Below are 12,857 nucleotides of genomic sequence, written 5' to 3' on the forward strand. Positions count from 1 at the left end.
CCCAAAAAAACCCAAACCTTACCCAGGGGCTGGTCCTTGCTTGGGCCAGGTGCCCACGAGCAGACAGGATCCAAACAGATTTTTCCCCTCCCTTCTCCCTGAAACAGGAGTTGGGCTTAAAAATTAAAAAATTGCAGGGGGTCTCATGTCTGCCTTCGGTCACAGGGCCAAGACATTCCTCTCTGCACCCAGATTTCGGATAAAATGAGCGAGCTTTGGGATGAGCAAGTCAAAGCATAACTCCAGGACTAGGGGCTGTAAAAAATAACCCCCAGTTGCAAGCTTTGTGTTAAAAGAGCAGGAATTTGCTGTGCTGTTATGAGCAGCTCTGAGGGTTAGCTTAGCTGGGAAAAGTGGTCAGGGTGGGAAAAGCTGACTCCGATCGTGTTGGACCTTTAGGGGATGACTCTCAGCCTGGATCTGACCTCAAACCTAAGAGGTTGAAAAAACACTCGTCAGGTCCAGACACCCCTCTGCAGCCAATGGAGAGATGGGCAGAGATTTACTCTGCTTGGAAAAAGATGGAGGGAAAACACATATGTAATAACAATTGCTTTTTCTGCTGTTATTTCTCCCTTTTTCCATTCTCTTTGGAATGTTTCAGCCCCGGTGCAGCGCATCAAAATCCCACTGAAACCCAACAGAAAAACCACACACGCTGAGAGAAACCATGCCGTGCTGGCACTTTATCAACCGCCTCTCCATTTCCCCCCCCATTCGACCAAAAACCACCTTCCAAAGAAATCCCCCCCCCCCCCCCCGGGAGCTCTTAGGGCCCATGTTCGAGGGCACCATGGATTTCGGGGGGCCACCAGGGAGCATGCGGGATGCTCAGGAGCTCGGCTGGCGGCCAGGCAGCGGTTTGGGGAGGTTGTTGCTGGTTTTGGTGCATCTGAAGGGAGGGCTCCTTTCTCGGCAGGTCTGTTCACAGCCCCCAGCGCATGCGAGGGTGACCCGGATGGGGAGAGGCACAGCCAAGGAGTTGCTCTGTCCTCCAAATATTTCGGCAGCGAGATGCTCCAGCCAAGGTGCGCTGGCAGCTCTGCCTTTTCAGCGTCAGCGCTGCAGTCTCGCTCAGCCCCTGTCCAGCAACAAACGCCGTGTTGCGGCAGCTCTCGGGGGAGCCACCGGCCAGGCAGAGCCCCCCTCTGCCCGCTGTCCCCGGGGCAGACCCAGTGTCGGGGTGCAGGACCCCGGAGGCATGGCAGGCTCCCCCCCGGACCCCGCCAGCAGCCTAGTTTCTCCGGAGCGGGTGCCACATGGAGACGGGCTTCCTCAGCGTGGCCAGCATCTGGTTCCAGTGTGTGATGCCCATCCCGCTGGCCGCCGGGCCGATGAGGACGTGGCCCGTGTTGTCGGCACGGCCGTCCTCGCCGCACTCGGCCACCGTCACCCGCAGGGACAGGTCCTGCGGGGGAGCACAAGGCCGTCACAACAGCCCAGCACAGACCAGTCGCTGTATTGCTAGCACTGACACCCCCCGCCGTATATACGCATCCCCATACGCTCTCCAACCAGACATGCACGCACAAGCGTACCCCCAGCACTAACCCATATGTACACATCCCCTATATCCCCCACCCCATAAATACACACCCACCAGCTATACCCTGTATATACACATCCCCCCATACCCACCTCCCCATACTTGAAAACTATACATGCTTATCCCCATACACAACTATACCCCATATATATATCCTCCTATACCCCCCACCATACTTACACATCCCCCTACTTTCCTCACATCCCCTAAACCCATGCATGCACCCATCCACATACACAGCCATACCCTATACATATGCATCCCCCATATCCCCCAACCCACACATACACATTGCCCCCCCAGCAGCCATACCCCATACACATATATCCCCCATACACACACATCCCCCTATGCCCCCTACCCCATGCATACTTCCCCCCCAAACCATATATGCGCATATATGGCCCCACCCCACCCCACAGCTCCTATGATCCCCCCAGACCCCCTCACACCCCAGGAGGTCCCCACTAGCGCAGGGATTTGGGACCTCGAGAAGCAATAAGACGTGCCCCCCCAGGCTGGGACGTGCCCCCTGAACCGGGACAGACCTGGAGCACGATAGCCGGCACCGAGAAAATCATGGCCTCATTGAACACAGGGTTGGTGTCATCCCTCTTCACCGCTGTCTTCTTCTTGCTGATCTTCCTCCCGTCCTGCAGCAGGTACACCTTGACGAAGGGATCTGCTTGGGGCAGGGGGAGACAAAAACCCCGGGGTCAGTCATGCATTTCCCCTGTGGTATGGAGAAAGTGGGGGAAACCACCTCTGGCGGACCTTCCTTGTAGGGTCTATCCTCAGTGGGAGCCACTCCAATAAACACCCATGTAGCGTAGTAGGATAAGCCAGGATGAAGGCTCACCTCCAGCCCGCAGAAGACCAAGGGACCCCTGCACACACCCCCGGCATCCCCCGCTCACCTGCGGTCACTTTGCCGTTGGTCCACACGAGGTTCTTGGCTTTGACCACCACCACTGTCAGGCGCTCGGCCGTGGGCAGGTAGCTCAGGGAGAGCAGGATCTCCCCCACCGTGTCCACCGCCTGTGGGACACAACGTCCCATCACCCACGGACCCCCAGCCCAACCGGGAGGAGAAACCCCCAAAAAAACCTGGGTGGGAGATGGACCACCACCCCTGCCCGCTCACCTTGTTCATGTCCTGCAGGTAGAGCCAGGCGTTGAAGGGACGGGTGGCCAGGTCCAGGTCAGAGAGCTTGAGCTCGGCCACGCCGGTGCTGACGTTCCTCTCGTCCTCATCGATGCCGAAGACAGAGAAGCGCAGGCTGTTCTCCTCCAGCGCCGCTGGGTCCAGCGGGATGGAGAAGCGCTCGTCAAAGGCCACGGCGTAAGCGCTCCGCTGAATCTGCCACGGGGAAAGGGGGGGGATTGCCTTGATACCTGCTGGGTTTTAGGGCCACATCCGAGATCTACCCCGTTTCTCTCGTGGGAATTGTGAGCAGCGCATGGCTTTGGGGTGGCGAGGGCAGGGCATCCCCCAGCCCAAAGGAACCGGGGGGTCTCAGCCTTGATGGGGACAAAAGTTATTTCCCACCTGTCAGCAGCAGCAGCTGAGTGATTGGGGTAGAAAATAGGGGCCGGGACCTGCCCCATTGCCTACTAATTCTTTTAATTAAAAATTTAAGGTTGGTCTGGTGCTCTCAGATGCAAGAGCTAGGCGCCCTGGGAGTTCAGATCTGCAGCTGGCTCAGCCACTCCAGGCTACAGGATTTTGCTGAGGGGGTGCAAGCCCCAGCCTCTCTCCGAGCTGGAGCCAACAGGCTTCACAACCCCTAAATGCCCCAAATGGGGACAATGCTTTTTGCCAGACGTCATCTCTACACCCCATCATTCACTTGGAGCAAACGCAGCAGCAACTCCCCAGGGACCCATCCTGCCGGGTGCTGGTCACTTCCTGGCCCCAAAGTGCTGGCGGGGGGAACTGCTCTGAAATCACAGCTGTAGAGACTGGTTTTGTCCTACTCCAGCCCTATTTCTTTTGGCAACCAAGGTACCACCCACAAATCAGGGTTTTGTCCTAAAGGGAGGCCCAGTGCTCCCATGGGATGGAAAGCCGCAGCCTCGGATGGCATGGAGCAAAGCGGAGCCACCAGCTCCCCGCCACCCATCGAAAGCCGGGTGCTGCAGTGGAAAAGGGATCGCAGTGCGGGACCAGGGGGCTCAGCCCTGAACCCATCGGGTAGCCATGAACCCCAAGAGCCGCCCGGACTCCCCAGCAGCAGTGGGGAGATGGTTCATCTCATCCCAAGGACTTTCTCACATCTGTCTGTCTTCTCCTAGATGTGCTCCATCCCTGAGATGGGGGACACGAAGCAGCTCATGAGGCAGCACCGTCCATCACCCCCTTCCTAGCGCAGCAGTCCCATCCTCTCCCATCGGATACCACCGACCTCCGGAGTCCCAGAGGGATTAGAGTATCTCTATGGGAAAAGCAGGTTTGCAGCTCTCCGCTTTATAGCACTGATGACTGTCTGTCTGCAGCCAACATTATATTTTGGGATCTCTGGATGAAAGGTACAACAGAAATGTTAGCTGCTATTTTTAAAAGAAACCCAACATAAGTACTGTAAAGCATTAAAGGAAAAGAACCAAATGTGTCTTTATAACTTGTCTCAGGACAGCAAAAGAGGGTAAATAGCGCTGGTGAATTATAAATAATGATGCTAAATAATGAATATCTCCAGAGCATAAATAAAGAGCCTGATCTCTGGATGGAAAAGTGGTCTTAAAAGGGCACTGTGGAAATATTTTAAAGGCAGTGGTTTTGTGCTCTCTGGAATGGTACCTCCACCCCTGTGGAAAGGTTTCTTCAGTGGGATGAAGCTTTCTGCTCTTTTCTGGAATAACCTGATTAAATCAAACTGGCTGACCCTGAGCTTTGCAAAAAGCAGCTGCTGAAAGAAAACTGAGGCTCCCGCTTTCCAAGAGCAGCTTTTGGGGCACCTAAAAAGGGAGGGTTTGCCCCCAAACCACCCCCAGTTCTGGCTGTGCTGGTGCAGGTGCAGCTGCCTGGATCTTTGGCCACTGCATCCCATGCTGGGAGGGAAAGCATCGTGGCTGCAGGGCAGTGCACTCAGGCTTCGTTAAGGTGAATCAAGTGTGCGGGGACATGGCACGACACTGGCAGCGCATGCCCAAAACGCTGCCTCTCCCCACATCCCGCCCCAGACTGCTTCCTCCACCTCCCGCAGCACCCCCAGCCCCCGGAGCAGGGAAAGTCAAGCAGGAAAACTTGCCACAAACTACGCTCGGAGACGACAAAGTCATCACACATCCCAGTCAAGAGGGAGAAATTTCTGCCTCTGCTGGGTCTCCGATGAACAAACCCCTCTGGGCCCCCCTACGCCGCAGAACGCTGAAACCCCCCCAAGCAGGGCTCCAAAAATCCTGTGCCAATCGCACTCCGCCCCCAACGTGTCTGGACCTCCCCCTCCCAAGACCCCATCCCTGTCTTGGGGAGCTTGTCCAAGGGATGCTGCGACCCAAAAGCAAAGGCTGCAGCGGGCACGTGGCGAGCGATGCCACGTACGCACGAGGGTTTCGTGCGGATGGGCGAGCGGCTCACCCGGGAGATGCCGACGATCTGCTCGGCCGGGAGCAGGCTGATGCGCATGAAGCAGGACTCAAAGCGAGCGTCCTCCTTCTCCAGCAGGTCCTTGCCCTGCAGCAGCGTCACGTGCAAGGTGGCCGCCTTCCCGTCGTACTCCATGGAGACCTCCACCTGCCCCACCGTGAAATCCTGCCCAAAGTTGTTCCCGATGGAGGAGATGGAGCTGAGGGAGTCGGCCGAGATGGATTTCTTCAAGGGGCCGTAGGAGGCCAAGCCCAGGTCTTTGCTCATCACCTCCAGGCTCCCCAGCTCGTTAATGCTCTCGAAGGTGTCGTCTGCCCGCAGGCTGGTCTTGCGGTTGGGCGAGGTCTTATCCAGCACCCTCTGCGAGCCCGGGGCCGTCCCTCGCTGCGAACAGGGAAAGGAAAACTGGGCGATGCAATCCCATCCCTTCGTACGAAGCCGGGGACAGCTGGGATTCTCTGGTGCCTTTTTGGATGCTGTACAGCCCCTGCTTGGCCTCAAGCTGCCGCGGCAGCAAACCCTGCACCTCCTGCAGCTCCCAAGCCCTGTTTACCAGCTCCACGCTGATCCCCCCAAACTCTCCAGCCACACCAGGTCGCCGCCCATGGCTTCTCCCCCCTGTGAGAGGATGCGGGCGATGTTTTTGCCCCTCCAGCCGCTCACGTGTTGCAAAGTGAAAGGAGGCGAGCCAAACCCTCCGCCCTTTTACCTTGTGTTTGACATCCGAATACGCCGCCCCGTACTTTTGCTCCAGGTATCGGTAGTCGTAGTTGGGGAAGGGGGAAGGTGCCGGGTAGCTGCCGGAGCGCCAGAGCTTCCAGAGGTTGACGGCGGCTATTCCCAGCAGCACCAAGGCACCGGCGGTGTAGATGCCGATCTCCCACCGAGGCGGGCTCGTGGTGACTGCGAGGGGACAAGAGGCACTGTGAGCCGGCTGCAACCCCACGGCAGAGGCTTCACCCTCTGCAGCTTCCATGCCAGAAACTCAGTTCTAAGCTGTGAGGATGGGACTGGCCAAGGCGGGGGATAAACCCCAGCGTCCCACTTGGGCGGGTTGCAAATGGTGTCAGCCAGCAGCTTTGCAAGCCAAAAAAAATCACAGTCCTCGCTTTGCTTTCATGGGAGGTGAAGTGCACGTGTATTTCAGCCTTGTTCCCCAGCAAACAAGGAAAATCAGTGAATTGCTGCATCACCCCAGGGGTGCTGGGGGGGGGTCCTTTCACCAGCTACGGATCTGTCCCGCTCACAGATGTGCTCAGCGCACTTCTGCATCGCCCTTTCAACCGTAGGAAAACCCTCGCTGCTGCCTGGTTTCCCACAGGCTGGGGATGCCACGAAAATCCAGAAATAGGAAAAAAAAACCAACCAAACCCAAACAAAAAGCTTATGGAAACAGGGGGAAAAACCCCCCAACTGCTGCTGTTGTGATCCAGGGAGGAGAAAGCCCAGGCTTGCGGCTGCAAAGCAGGGAGGACACAGCAGCCCTGCGATGGTACACTGAGCAGTTGTTGCTGCATTGCACCAGCCTCCATCACACCAGCGACTGAACCAACACCAATCACTCAGTGTAACACAAAAAAAGGGGAGAAAAAAAAAAGAAAAGATTTCTCATTACAGAGCGCTGCTGGGGAGTCCTCCCGCGTCACGCCGCGGCGCTCCCTCCTTCAGCAGCAGCTTCAGAGCTAGAAAAAGCCCAAGCCAGGCTTACTCCCACATCACATCCGAGCAGAGGGACAACCCGCTGCTTCCCCCCCACCCCAAACCTCCTCCGGCAGGAGCCAGCAAAAGGATAGATCAAAAAGAACCAACTGTTCGCACCCAAAGCACCTAATTTTGATCCCTCCAGAGGACCACGAGCAGCCCAGAGGGATCTCGTGGGTTGAAGCCTCAGGGTACGAGCCCGATCCTGCTTCCTCCACCCCAACCCAAACCCCTTATGATCTGCAAAGGGCTGCAATTTATCCCCCGCATCCCCGGCTAAGAGCACCGCAGCTTTCTAGGGCACTCCCGCACACGGAGGTTTTCGGTGCCGTCCAGCTCCAAGGAGTTCACGCACTCCTGCTACGGCAGGGGTGCAAAATTGGGGCAAAATAACCCTTTATTGGCTCCTACTTCTGAATGACTCCAGGTTTAAGGGTTTTACCCTTGTATTAGGAAACTAAACCCCGTATGCATGTGCAGCAAAGGGTTCCTCCTCCAGAAAGCAGCAAGGATCAGCAATCCCTCCCGAGAGCAGCTCAGCGTGCAAGCCCCGGCCAGATCTGCCCCCAAAACCCTTCCCCGGGGCTCACTCAGAAGTACTCACCGCTTAAGCGGTATCTGCTTACGTGACTGTTGTCCATGGCAAACGCTCCCCACTAGCGGGACAGCCTGCAATGCGTGAGACAATGAGTTAGGATAAAGGGAAAGAACTTAAAAATAGCTGCCTTTTGATTTTTTTTAGTAGGGATGCTAAACAGCTGCTCCCCCTCCATTGCTCCTGAGGCGCAGAGCAAACGTGCGCTAAAGCACCTCAGCCACTACCAGAGGAGTTAAAGGAGGGACTGAAAACCCCACGGGAACCAGGAGTGTGGCCACCCCGAGACACAGAGCTGCATGAATTACCTCGGGAGTATTTTAACAGGTGACATTTTCAATGGCTCTTTGCGTGGACATCTCCCCTCCAGGAGCCCTTCAAGACCTTTGCTGCTTTTCTAATCCTTTTTCCAGCTTAAATCTTGCCTTTGCCTTCCGTGGCTTTCCTCAGCCTCTCACGAGGGGCTGCTCTGCGCCCGCGGCTCTGCTGTGGCCACGCGCAGGAGAAGCAGCCCAATTTCTGCGTCCTGCAGGGTTTAGATGATGCCCTTCCCCAGGAATCAATTCCTGCAGCGGGAAAGCTTGATTGCCTTCCTCCCCAACAGGGTTTTCCCAGGTGAGTCATATGCGAGATCCATCCTAAACGTAAGGAGGCTGCTCATCTGAGAGATCCCAGAGAAGGCATTGTGCGATGCTGAAGGGGCTTTATCCAAGCCAGGTATTTCCCGCTATGCAAAGGGGGTTTGGGATCCCCCGCAAACACCCAACAAGCAAATCCAACACGAACTGGGCCAGCACCCCTCTTGCTACCTAGCATCTGTGCCGGGAGATCACGGACCACAGTCTGCTGGTGTGATCCCACAGACGCGATCCCTGAACCCCAAGCCCAGGGACACATCTTCAGCACCACACTTAAAATCTCCCCACCGTCCCCATCGGCACCCCCCAAACCTTCTCCAAAACTCACACAGCCCCAAAGCCCACTCGTCACACGGGAGGAAGAGCTGGATTTGCCTCAGATGGACAGTCACTCAATATTTGGGTACCATCTTCCAGCTCACCTCAGATGCTCCCAGATTCAGGCACTGATAGAGGTGATCAACCTCCCCCAAAAGCATCCAGGCTTAGATTTTAATAGGCAAAGGTAGAAACTGCAGTGCATTATACTGTAAAATATCGGCCACGCTGGCCTGACATGGCTGGGGGACCCCCTCTGCAAGGGCCACACAGTCCACCCTTGGGGCAACAGCAGGAGGAGGGTTTTTTCTAAATGTAATTAAGTCACTAACCAAAATGACAGCAAGCTAGGAGATGCCCATCTCATCCCCAACCTCTTTCCTCAGGCATAAACCTCTATGTGCAATGGATAAAAACTCAGTAAAATCTTGGCTGAGAACATGCTACACTCGTGTCATGTATGGACTGAGCTCAGCTTAAGGGACACTTTGCTGTTTAGTGCTGGAAATCCACGCAGACTTCTTAATAGTGCAACATTATGGAGATTTACCCAAACCAGCTTCTTTTTATGTCCTGAAAAATGACATGCCTAAGTCAGAGGCTCCATTTCTTTCAATGTTTCCTGGTAGCTTTTTTTAGTATGAAAATACAGAAGTTTTCAGTACCAACTTTCTCTGCAGAAGGGCAAACATCTCTTAAAAACACTCCATTTTTTTCCAATTCCTTTTGGAAATTGGAAATAATTTCTTTCAAAGCTTTTTCCCCCAAAACATCCTTTTCTAATGACCTCTAAGCAGCAACTTAAGCAGATTTCCAAGGCATCACACAGAGAGACACGAACTGACTGCAGCGTTCAGCACAGGAATTAAATTAGGTGGTATTTTCCTATCAGCAAAACAATATCAGCCTTTCCTGAGTGAACAAATAAAGGTGCAAGGTGTTCCAGGAAGGGATTTCTTGCATTTTATATTAACTAAGCTCTTCCCTGTGAGTGTTTCACCAAGATGCTCTGTCGTCCCCCCTGACCTGCCTTTCAAATCCCTTCCTGGGAAACCAAATCCGAGGCATTAGGGACAGGCACCGCTCTCCCACCACCAGCAGCCCAGGGACAGCTAGTTTTTCCCCCATGGAGACCTCAAGGCTCGTCAGAGCCCTGGCTCTGAGGGTGCAGAGCCTCCTCCACCCGCCGCAGCACCCCTCTGCTGAGGGACGGGGCAGCTTTGTTTTCCTTACAAGCTGATGCAGAGCTCGGGATACCTTTTCCTGCTTGGGGAGATGATAAAGTGGCTCGATGTGGGGAGAGAAATGGCAATGAAGCCACGAGTCCCCTTTGGAAGAGGGGGGCCTCTCCCCAGACTTTGGGGGGGGCGTTGACAGCTCGCTGCTGTTTTGGCATTGTGACCGTCCGAGGCCCGAAACAGCTCATGCAGAGACCCTGGTTCCTGGTCCCAGAGCATCTGGGCCAACACGGGTACAGCCCCACGCCGCACAGACACTCTCCAGAGCGTGCTGCAATCCCAAAATTTCACAATCCAAGTTGTAAAGCACAGCAGCGATCTCCACGTTCATCCTTTCCTTCTTGCCCTAAGCCAGACACCAATGCCCAGTTTCGCCGGGTGCCTGAAACCGGGCTAAACTCTTCTTGCTAGTGAGCTTGGCCCTACAGCAATGCTCCTCCTCTCTTCCAGCACTGACCCTGCTGCTCACACGCACCCATCCCAGGCTCTGAGCAAGGCTTTTCCATCCTTCTCCATCCCTCTCCTGCTGGAGGGGGAAAGCCCCGTCTGGCCTCGAGCCACAAGGCAGGAAAGTAGGATAGAGTTTGCTGCTGGCATATTTGTCAAAAAAACCCAAACAAACAGAAAACCCACCACATCTAAACCTTGACAAAATACAAATATTTAGGCTCTGCCCCTCATTCATGCTCGACCCCAAACTCACTCACCTATTGCCCTCCCCATCCTACCACTGGGGCTGAGAAGACGAAGCAGCCACCTCCCCAGCAGACCTACACCTTGGACAACCAGCGGTGCACCGATCCCACCCGATTTACACCCAAAGACAACGACCCTGCACCATCCTGCACCTCCCACGGCCACGAGGCTCAGCACGGGAGACGCCGGCTTCGCAACCAGCAGAAGTCTGGATCCTTCCCAATGCTTATTGCTATATTTTACCTGGGCAGGTAAAAATCACCGTGGGCAGGAAAAAAAAAATCTTTGGGGCTCCGCGTCGAAGAGCGAGGACCCTCCTCGCAGCCTCCGGCATTAGCTGAGCAGCAGCAGCGCGTTCGCTCCCCAGCCGTCCCCGAGAGGGGAGAGAAATGCAGCAATTTCCAAGCTCACCCAGCCAGGGAAGCAGCAGAGTGACTGTGCAGCGGCGAGTCTCGGGGAGCTGGTGCTGGCACTGCCCAGCTCCTCGCTTCCCAGAGCTCCCTACGGATTTTGAGTTCAGCGGGGACAACTCCTGGATCCAAACAGCCCCCTGCTCCGATGGGGGATGGCCTGGCATGCTTCACTGCAGGAGATTCGAGATTCGGGATCTGCTGCCAGGCTTTGCTTCCTTCCCCTGCGAGCGCCGGCTGCGGGCTGCACCTCCTGCTCACTAGTGCAATGAGTCGGGCGGTCTCTGCACCCCCCAGGGAGAGGCACGTTCTCCAAGCTGGCCAGACCCTCCCGACGGTTTTGCTCTAACCCAGCCCGAACCCCCTGGCAAAGCAGGAGAGGAGAAACACCACCGCCCCCCCACCCACTCCCCCCGGCACCCGGCTCCCCTGCCCGCCGCTCTCTGCCCCGCAGGAGCGAGCAAGGGCGGTCTGGAAAGCGTTTCCCACCTGGTTTCTCCCACCCCGGGCTGCCGGAGGGACACGACGGCCGCCGCTCCTCGCCTCAAGACGCTCCTAGGCGGCCATGGGGACTGCCCGAACCGGGGGCTGCACAAGCGGAGGACGGGGCTGGCGAGAAGACGGCTCCGCTCTGCCTCCGCCGCGGCCGGGGCAGGCTGGAGACTTTGGGGGGGGCTGGGGGTGAGGGGCAGAGCTCTCTCCCTCTGCTTTGCCGCCCAGGCTCTCAGCACCCAGCTCCGCGGGCTGGCAACTTTCCTTAGGAAGTTGCCGTAAGAAAAGCCAAAAAAACCCAAAAAACCAACCCAAAAACAACAAACAGAAAACCCCACAACGCCCCTAACCCCCCCAAAACCCACCGAGGAGCGAGGAGGGACGCTGCCAACCTCCCCCCCCCCCCCCCGCCCGGAGCCCCTCCGCTGCGTGCGGGCAGCCCTGGGCGCTCACGGCAAACCCCGGCAGCGCGCACCTACCCCCCCGCATCCCTCCCCACGCTGTCACCCGTGTCGCATCCCCCGGGGCTGGACCGCGACCCTCTTGTGTGTCCCCCCCCCCCCCCTCCGCCCTGGCAGGCGGGGGAACTCCGCGGGCTCGGACTCACCGCTCCTTTGGGGGAAAAAGGTGCATTTTCCGGCCGATGGCGGCGGGGGGCGGCAGCCGCCGGAGCGGGCACTGCGGGCGCTGCCGCCCCGGGCTCCACCTGGGCTGGGGGGGTGGCCCCGCCCCCCCGGCACCCCCCCACGCTGGGGTGAACCGGGGACAGCTTCTGCTTCTCACCCCCCCGCTTCATTTTGGGGCTCCCCCAGGCCGAGCCCCAGCGCGGCCCCGCTCCGGCTTCCCGGGATCAGCATCCTACAGCCCCCGGCTGCTGCGCCCCAAATCCCACCTCCTGCTGCCCAGGGACTCCCCCCCCCCCCCCCCATCCGACCCCCTCCGCTCCCCTGCTGCCTCTCGCAGCACCTCAGCGCCTTCAGCTCCTCCTCCCTCACCCCATGGACCTCACTTTGTATGCCCCTCCATCAGGACCCGTGCCCCCTCCTCTTGCCCCCCCCCCCAAGGGTGCTGCTCTCCTCCGGAAAGCCCTTGGGAGTCTGTGGATCCTCACCCGACCCTACCGCAGGCTTCCAGGCTGCTCTTCGCTCCCGAAGGGATGGGAAAGGCAACACCAGCCTCCTCCCTCCTCCATCCCACCTCTCAGCCGGGCAGGCAGTAACACTTGGGGTCCTGGGTTTAACGGGCTGTCCAGCACCAAGGTCTTAGCTTTGCCTGTTCATAAAGAAAATCCATCAGTTCTCCTCTCCCTCAGCGCAGCAGAAGGTGAAGCCTCTTCTCCAAGGGCCAAGTGGCATTTACCTGGAACTTGGCCCAAAAAGCCCTTTCAGCCGTTTGGAGACCAAAATCTCAGCAGTGCCTGTGACAAAGCGATCATCAGCCAAACTCCTACATGTGCTCTCATGCGACAGGGATGGAGATCTTTCCCTTTCTTACCCTGGTTTCATAACCATGTTTTCAGCCACCTTACCCTCAAATGCCAGACCACCATTCCAGGGGAACAAGTAATTTCAAACACCAAGAGATTCACTTTGCTTGAATTGGAGAAAACTGAATAATCATGATTTTGTGGGCAA

At 57.0% G+C, this 12,857-nt stretch overlaps 1 protein-coding gene across 5 annotated transcripts; it reads right to left on the reverse strand.

Moving 5' to 3' along the window:
* Nucleotides 1–659: 659 nt before the first annotated feature.
* On the reverse strand, nucleotides 660–12,359 carry SYT12 (synaptotagmin 12). Of its 5 annotated transcripts, none has more exons than XM_030038160.2 (8): nucleotides 12,335–12,359; nucleotides 7,441–7,505; nucleotides 5,845–6,038; nucleotides 5,127–5,519; nucleotides 2,691–2,906; nucleotides 2,464–2,584; nucleotides 2,095–2,228; nucleotides 660–1,408 (listed from the first exon to the last, which is right to left on the reverse strand). In XM_030038160.2, exons 2-8 carry the CDS (start codon nucleotides 7,475–7,477, stop codon nucleotides 1,235–1,237), a joined length of 1,269 nt encoding a protein of 422 aa, XP_029894020.1. In that variant the 5' UTR covers nucleotides 7,478–7,505; nucleotides 12,335–12,359; the 3' UTR covers nucleotides 660–1,234. The 5 variants fall into 5 exon arrangements, with proteins under 5 accessions (XP_029894020.1, XP_029894016.1, XP_029894017.1 ...); XM_030038156.2 differs by lacking the exon at nucleotides 12,335–12,359 and adding an exon at nucleotides 11,831–12,051; XM_030038157.2 differs by lacking the exon at nucleotides 12,335–12,359 and adding an exon at nucleotides 11,221–11,495.
* Nucleotides 12,360–12,857: the final 498 nt, after the last annotated feature.

Source organism: Aquila chrysaetos, chromosome 16 (genome assembly GCF_900496995.4).
Source record: "Aquila chrysaetos chrysaetos chromosome 16, bAquChr1.4, whole genome shotgun sequence".
In the NCBI taxonomy this organism is placed as follows: domain Eukaryota; kingdom Metazoa; phylum Chordata; class Aves; order Accipitriformes; family Accipitridae; genus Aquila; species Aquila chrysaetos.